We start from the raw sequence: 8248 nt of genomic DNA, 5'->3' as shown, positions 1-8248 counted from the left end.
GAACAGTCCAGCGTCCTGCTGAATGGACAAGGAGAGGACAGACCCCAGGACTCCACAGTCTACCTCTGGAGTGGACCAAGCTATGTGCTCTGTCAGCTCACCTGTAGTGACCAAATGTGGGCTAGGCAGTGGCTTCTGTGTCTTCAACCCTTAGTCACTGGGATCTGGATAAAAGCCATGGTTGTCCAAGGACCAGTCAGCCTCTACTCCCCAGAGCTGTTGCACTTTCTTGCTGAGAGTTGCTATTGGTGTTTGGCTGATGGCTGGTGCTTTTGGAACGAGATCAGAACCACAAGACTAAGGATGCTGCATCGGCCTGGAGATTGTTCTCAGCACTGGGCAGACTCAGGTGTACACAGACATGCTCCATGCTGCTGGGTTGAGTGCCCAAATGCTAAAGACAGACAGCAAGGGCTGGGGAAAGGCATGAGGAGGCACGAAACGCAGGGGAGATGAAACCAGGAATGAGCATTTTGTGCTGGGTCGAATTGCTTTGTCCTTTTGGGGGGCATGATTGTGCTCCCAGAAAGGGCCATTCTAGAGGAGGAATCTGGAGGTGGGTGAGAGTCGATGGAATTTGAATTCCATCATTACGACTCTAATTTCTGTCATCAGCTCGAGGCTGTGTTGCCTGCTCTGGCCGTAAAAAAACAAACAACAACAACAACAAAAAGCATGCACTGTGGAGCCGAGCCGGCTGGAAGTGGGTTAGGGTGTTATATAAGCCCCTCGCGGGAGGGGAGATGGGCTTTCTGTGTGTTCCCGCTGCAGCGGCGGCGGCGGCGGCGGCGGCGGCGGCAGGAGCGGCTCAGGTTGATTTAGAATACGGGTGACAGTGGCCTGGCGCGAGCCCGGGCTGACGAAAGCCGCTTATGCGCGCGGTTTCCATGGAGACGAGCAGGAGCCGCGGCGGCGGCGGCGGCGGCGGCGGCGGGGCTGTCAGCGAGCGCGGCGGCGACCGCGCGTCCGCGAGGGGCTGCGGGAGGAAGGCGGCGGCCGGGGCCGGGACCCGCGCGGCAGACATGGACTTGCATTGTGACTGTGCCGCCGACACGCCGGCCGCGGAGCCGCCGCCGGGGAAGATTAATAAGGCGGCTTTCAAATTATTCAAGAAGAGGAAATCGGGCGGCACCATGCCCAGCATTTTTGGGCTGAAAAACAAAGGGGAAGGCAAGAGCTCGGGTCCGACGGGGATGGTGCGGAGCCGGACCCACGACGGGCTGGCCGAGGTGGCGGTGCTGGAGAGCGGCAGGAAGGAGGAGCCGCGCGGCGGGGACCAGCCGATCCCGGGCGCCCCCAGGGCCGCGGGGCCCGGCGGGGGCTCCCTGGCCAGCAGCTCGGTGGCCAAGTCCCACAGCTTCTTCGCCCTTTTGAAAAAGAACGGGAGAGCGGAAAACGGCAAAGGAGACCCTGCGGAGGCGAGCAAGGCCGGCGGCAAACAAAGGAGGGGGCTGCGAGGGCTGTTCAGCAGCATGCGCTGGCACAGGAGTGACAAGCGCGGCAAGGCGGAGCGCGGCGCGGGGCGCGCGGCCGGCGCGGGCGGCCTCATCCTGCCCGGCTCGCTCACCGCCAGCCTGGAGTGCGTCAAGGAGGAAACGCCCAGAGCCGCGTGCGAGCCGGAGAAGCCCAGCGAGGACGCCGCGCCAGAGCCAGCAGGTGAGCTCGGAGGGGGAGAGGAGGTGCGCGCCCCCGCCGATCGCGCCCCGGCGCAGAGCTGCCACCAGGGCGCCCGGGGAGAGGACGCCGCGGGGCACCGGCGCGCCGACGAGCCCCGGGCACCCCCCGAGCCGGGGGCTGGCGAGGTCCACGCGGCCGAGGACGCCTCCAGGACAGGGGACGTTCCGATAAAGACTGTCCCCCTTGTCGACGCCGAACGTGGCAGCGGCCGGGCTTCTGCCGTCCCCGACCCTTCCTCTGTTCATCCACCCTCAGACCCATCGGCCGAGCGTATTTGTTTGATGTTTTCTGACGTGACTTCACTGAAAAGCTTTGACTCTCTTACAGGCTGTGGAGATATTATTGCAGACCAAGAGGACGAGGCAGGTCCCAGCTGTGACAAGCATGCCCCCGGGCCGGGCAAGCCAGTCCTCTCTAAAAAGAACCCCAGCGTGGTGGCCTACCAAGGCGGAGGGGAGGAGATGGCCAGTCCGGATGAGGTGGACGACACCTATCTCCAGGAATTCTGGGACATGCTCTCTCACACTGAGGATCAAGGACAAGGACCCCAAGAAGGAGCGGCTAAGACGGCACCTGCACTGGAAACCAAGGTGGTGCCCGAGACCCCCAAAGACGCCAGGTGCGTGGAAGCGGCCAAGGACGTGTCCTCGGTCAAGCGCAGGAGGCTCACCCGGATTCCCATTGAGCTCCATCCAAAGGAGGAGCCCAAACACCCGGAGAAAGAGCAGCAGGAAGGCGTCCCCAACAGTGACGAAGGCTACTGGGATTCCACCACTCCCGGCCCAGAGGAAGACAGCACCGGCGGCGGTAAAAAGGCCGGCATCCCCCGGGACAGCTACAGCGGGGACGCGCTCTACGATCTCTACGCTGACCCGGATGGAAGCCCGGCAGCCCTTCCTGCAAGCGAGGAGACGACCCACTCGTCCCGGTTAAAGCCCGTGTCGCCAGGCACCATCACCTGTCCACTGCGAACACCAGGCAGTTTGCTGAAGGATTCTAAAATCCCTATTAGTATCAAGCATCTCGCGAACCTTCCATCCAGCCATCCTGTTGTGCACCAGCAACCAGCCAGGAGTGAGATGCCCAGAACAAAAATCCCGGTTTCCAAAGTGCTGGTCCGTAGGGTCAGCAACCGGGGCTTGGCTGGGACCACCATCCGGGCAGCAGCTTGCCACGACAGTGCCAAAAAGTTGTGAGGTCTCTGAGGCCAAGGTGGATGGGCCACATTTCAAGGAATACAACTTTGCCCCTGGAAACCACTAAAGCAAGTAGTGCTTCCCCTAAAGAAAGTCTTTTAGGACTGCCCCTGCTCCAGAGCCTGGACAGAGGAGGTCTTCGTGCAGTGAGCAGGGGCAAGGTAAACCAAGGAGGGGGCGCTGTGCTTGGGATTCTCCTCTCAAGATATGTTCCTGGAAATTATTTTCAAGCATTTTTTCTTTTTCATCATTTTAAAAAATCATCTTTCCTTTTTTCTTTAATGCACTAAGCATTTGGAAGCCACCTTTACTTGCCTTTGTGGACAATAGAACTTAACCAAACCTAGGAGTCATGCCAGGGTATTGGGCTGTGCCAGGGTCCTGAGGACCCGGAGGAACCACTGCAGAACCAGAGGCGCTCTCCTCTTCCAGAACACCTTCCTTCCTTTTCTTTTCCTTTCCAGGAAAAAAAAAAAAATACCCCTTGCTGTATCACTGTGTGGAAAACACCTACAAAGCTGAAAGAGCCAGATATTTACCTGATGAGCAGAAAGCATCTTTGATTGGCAGAAAACTTTCCTACTTTCAGTTACTAGGTATGCAAACAGGTAAATGTCTACCAACTGGAAAAATAAAGGACAGTTTTGGTTTGGTTGGTTCAGATCATTTGCTTGGGGAGAAATAAAGGCTAAGCAGAGCAAGTTTTTGCTTTTTTCCCCCCCCTACCCAGTACAGAAATCAGGAGTAAGGAAAGATTTCACTAAATACCAATAGTCACAGTATTTAAGCATTTGCAAATGGTAACCTTCTCATGTAAAGATAACACATGTTTTAAAGTTTATCCTGCCGTTAACATTTTATATAATCTGTCAATAACCTAGAATATAAAATCTGGTCTTATAGCCAGATATGATGACTATTCCCAAACCATTGATGTTCCTTTATGTACTCTAATGAGAAGCACTTCTGGTTTTGTTTATATGGGTTCTCTGGTTCTCAAAAAACAAACAAACAAACAAAAAAACTATTGTGTTGCCGTTCCAGAGGAATGGTTCAGCCTTGTCTTTGGTAAAACTCTGTTTCTCACTCCAAACCCTGGTTTTCAGAGATTTTGCCTTGGTTATAAAATTTTGGATCCAACCATTCCTCACTATGGGGAATCCAAAATGAGGAACACAGGGGAAAAAAATAGAAAACCTAGTTTTCACGTTATTTGACTTTTGCTTTATAGACTGATGACTGAAACAGGATATGACATTGGCAAGCTATGTATCATAAACACTTTATGCCAAGATTTTTTTTAAAAAGTGGTTTACTTATATGTATGTTTTCTAATATTTCAGATAAAACGTTTATTTCAGAAAGGGTTATTATATGCCTAGATAGTTTGAGTGATAAATTGAAGCAGTTCTGAGAATACTATTTTAATCTAATGATTAAATTAATATCCTTTTTGAAATGCACTTCAGTGTCAAAAGACCAGAGCTTCTATTAGAAGGTGATTCATCATATCAGGAAGACTACATATTCAAGTGAAACTATACATATGTAAATGCCATAAACATTTTGTGTAACTATCATTTTCCAGAGAGATTGCCTAAGTAACCAACTGTTATTACATGCTTTTTGAATGTTTTTTGCTTTGTAAAGGAAAGAAGAAAAGTTAAATATACGAAAACCTATTTTAATAATATGAAGGAAGTAATAAAATAAATGGGCATCAAAAGGAAAAAAAATTGAGCCAATAGCATAAACCAGAACATCCCCCATTTTAAGTGTACAGTGATTCAATTAGAAGAGGTGGGAGAGGTTTGCTGAATTTCTTTATTAGTCAGATTTCTGGCTTTTATTGCATTGTTTCAGATCCTTAATGTTATCTCAAGGTAATGTTTTAATATTTAATTTCCTTGTGTCTATAAATGAGGCCCTATATGAGGCAGGATACACCAGAGAGGGGGATGCTGCACTTGTGATTCTCCTTGAGAACTGGGATATTAAGCATAGCCTTAAGCATTCTGGACACATCCATCAGGAACTCATATAAGCACCTCACACTCACACTGCTCGTGTACTCAACTGTGTGCAAACTGACAGACAAAAGACATCTACTGTAGATTTGGAAATATTTTAGAGATTATTTCTGTCTTGAGAAAGGGATTTAAATTTGATTTAATGCTGATAGTACTATTTAGAGTCAGAATACATTCATTTTCCCCTAGTGAGTGGAGAGAACATAAATTTTATTCCTAGTTGTAAAACAAAGGATCTTTATTTCCTTCTTTTGTATTTTCCCGCAAGGGTTATATTCTTTGTGTGAATTCATGGTCAAGCTTTATTTGTTCATTTGTTCGATTGTACAGGAATGTTCAGAGCATCTGAAGAACAGATGAGAATAATGTAATAGTAAAGGCAATCTATTTCTTAAGCTACGCACTGGAAGGAACTATTTTTGCTTTCATAATTTTAGGACTTATTTCTGCATTTACACCACTATTATGTGTCTTCTCTTCATAAGTAAAAGAAACTGTTAGCAAAGTTTACCTTAATTTCCCATCTGTCAATTAATAGTTATAAAAGATTTAGAACTTTTTAAAAATTTCTTTTTTCCATATTTTCCATGTTTTTTCTCATTTGTTTTCTTTTTACCCTGTATCTAAGAATTGCACCCACACCAGTCAAATAAGGGATTCAGGCCATGAATTAAATGACCTCAGTCACTTGATGGGAAATCACTGGAGTGGCAGGAACAGTGGGTTGTCAGCATTTTCAAACCACAGGAAAAGGATCATAGTTGCTTTCTTGTGCCCAGGGCTGCTTCCTCTCAACGATCATGGAGATTGTTTTTTAAAATTTTACTAGGTTTACATCCCAATGTTTGTTAATGCATTACTTAATGACCACATGAGAATTATACAGGCCTATATTTGCTGATTTTTAAAGGGAAGGATTGGATATGGGCTAATGACACCTTTCCTGTGTTTGTATGATTCTAAGATACTTGGTTGATTGACTTCCTTTGGTCAAAGAGCTGAACAAATTAGAGAGGAAAAAGCCAAGTCAATTGTTGGGCCAGAATTTATCAGTCAGTTTAATAGCTCTGCACAAAGGCAGCCTGACTTCCACGTCTACATTGCGTATACACTGTTGCTTGAAACACTCAGCTTTAATACTGATGGTGGTTGAGGCTTTTATTCTTCCATTAGCACCAACTGGGAGAAATTTTACTACAGCATTTTAAATAATCACAAGAGGAAATGGATTTTTATTATTTTACCTCATAATAACAATCGAATATAGAACATTATGGACTTCCTTTAGATACATTTTCCACAAATTATCTGCCTATTTAAACACTAAGTGTTTAACAGCTATGAAGGTGATGACTTACTGAATTTAAAGGGTTTGTTCATTAATCTCAGAAGTAGTTCTCAAGTATTTGCATTTAAATGGATATGCAAATAGTCCTTTACACAATTATTTTCAAGGTAAAAAGATTATGTTAGGTGTCAAGATTTTTTTGACAGGACTTTCTAAGAGTTTTCCTTATTTAGGTGATGCTTTACTGTTAGCTTTGTGTGAAGAGATGGTCTCATGCAGTGTTTTGTCTCCCCCTTTGTTTTCGTCATGTTTGCTAAGTGCCCTCAGACAGCAGTAAAGGGACACTTCACAAGGTGGAGTGTTTGGACCATCTGCACGGTGCAACTCATTTCCTGCTTTCAGTCATTCCAAATTTCTCTCCTGAATTACAGATATATGGACTTGGCTCCTCAGTGCTCAGCTTCTACTGAGACGTGTTCCAGTACATTCACATATATGTTGCTCCCCTTATCATTGTTAAAAAATTAATTCAAGAATGTCATACTATTTAACAGAAGAGAAAGTGTCATAATTGCCTCTTCTTGCCACTGAAGATAGCCAGTTAAAAGGATCCAGATGAAATAAGAGGAGAAACTCAAATACCTCAGCTAACCCGGTTTCCCTTTTCTCTTTCCCAGGCAAACTAAGCAATGAACAACCCAGTTCATTCAACCCTAGACATTTTCAATTCATTGTGCAAAAATACCCATAAAACGGTTCAGGACCAAAGGGCTAGTATGGCAGACCAGCATGTTAGATACTGTATGGGAAAAAGAGAGGCTTTAAGGTTCCTTCCCAAAGAGAAGTGAGCTGCAGCACTGTCAGTACTGTGTGTAAGGGTGGCTCCTCCTCTGACAGTCACTGATGTGCGACCTCGTCCTGCTCTGAAGATTTGCTGTCATGGGCTGCTTCTCAAAAGCCTTTTCATTGCGATACTGGTTTAATGGATGCAGGTTGTTGCAACAGTAGCCGCTTACAAGGACTGTTATTATCTCACTGCAAATACTATGTTTAAGGGGTGACTCAATTATATTTTCATAATTATGGAAAGGAGTTCCTTCTCAAATGAAAAAAGGGAAGATTAAAATAGCCATGAAGCCTCTAGAACTAAAATTGGGCATCATTAATGATTGATATGTACTTTAACTCAATGCAATACATATTTATGGGACATACGCTGTATCTAATACTTAATAAAACCCATTCTGTTTGGAGCTCACACATAGCTGTGCTATAATTGGATTTTCTTAATATTCATTAAAACACCTTTTTTTTTTAACCTACCATTTTTTGTATTTGTATTCATTGCTTATAGTTTGTGGGGTGGAGCAGAGCAGGGTGAGTCTGAAGAAGGGTGGTATGAATTAAGCCACACAAAAGCCTCTAAAAATAATAATAGTGATTAAACAATAACTAACATTTGTTGGGTACTTACTATGTGCCAGGCACTGCTAGGTGCTTTACAGATATTTACTTAGTCCTCTTAACAGCCATGTGGGGAAGGCAACATTATCTCCCCAGTATGACATCTTTAACTGATCTTTCTTGTTTGTTTCAATCCCCTTCCATCTCTGTCTCTCTGTCTCTGTCTTAATCTCCCTCTCTTTTTCCTAGTCTCTGGGACAGGGATGGAAACTCTTTAGTGACCTAGGGTAATATAAGCTAAAAACTGCTTAATATCATTAATAGTTCGCTTTCAGTAGGAAAAGCTAACCCGTGTCCATGCAGCTGAAAATTAGCTTTGTGTCTGAGATGACAGTGCTCACAGTCACTTACAGGGAAACCTGCCACCGTTCTACAGTCTACAGGCAAACAACTGGCCTGCCTTCGGAGGTAGCTTCTCCTTCATGGGATAAACATAGAAAGAACAGACAAAAATCTGTTCTGTTGTCATGGTAATACTTCTTTCCTGATAGGATTTCAGTCATTCCAAGCACGGTTCACTGGCTGTATTCCTACCTTAAGCCCCAGTCTAGGCTTGTTCTGGTGTTCTGTGTTTTTGTTTTTGTTTTCTGTTT

At 46.0% G+C, this 8248-nt stretch overlaps 1 protein-coding gene across 2 annotated transcripts; it reads left to right on the top strand.

Annotated features, from left to right (window-relative positions):
* The first annotated feature begins 887 nt into the window (after positions 1–887).
* AMER2 (APC membrane recruitment protein 2) lies at positions 888–2873 on the top strand. Of its 2 annotated transcripts, XM_063101476.1 has the most exons (2): positions 888–1656; positions 2005–2873. In XM_063101476.1, exons 1-2 carry the CDS (start codon positions 888–890, stop codon positions 2871–2873), a joined length of 1638 nt encoding a protein of 545 aa, XP_062957546.1. The 2 variants fall into 2 exon arrangements, with proteins under 2 accessions (XP_062957546.1, XP_062957545.1); XM_063101475.1 differs by having other exon boundaries at positions 888–2873.
* Positions 2874–8248: the final 5375 nt, after the last annotated feature.

The sequence above is a fragment of the Cynocephalus volans genome, chromosome 7, assembly GCF_027409185.1.
Source record: "Cynocephalus volans isolate mCynVol1 chromosome 7, mCynVol1.pri, whole genome shotgun sequence".
Classification (NCBI taxonomy): Eukaryota; Metazoa; Chordata; class Mammalia; order Dermoptera; family Cynocephalidae; genus Cynocephalus; species Cynocephalus volans.
Note: the sequence above shows the minus strand (reverse complement) of the source record. Positions and strands in the feature narration are given on the sequence as shown.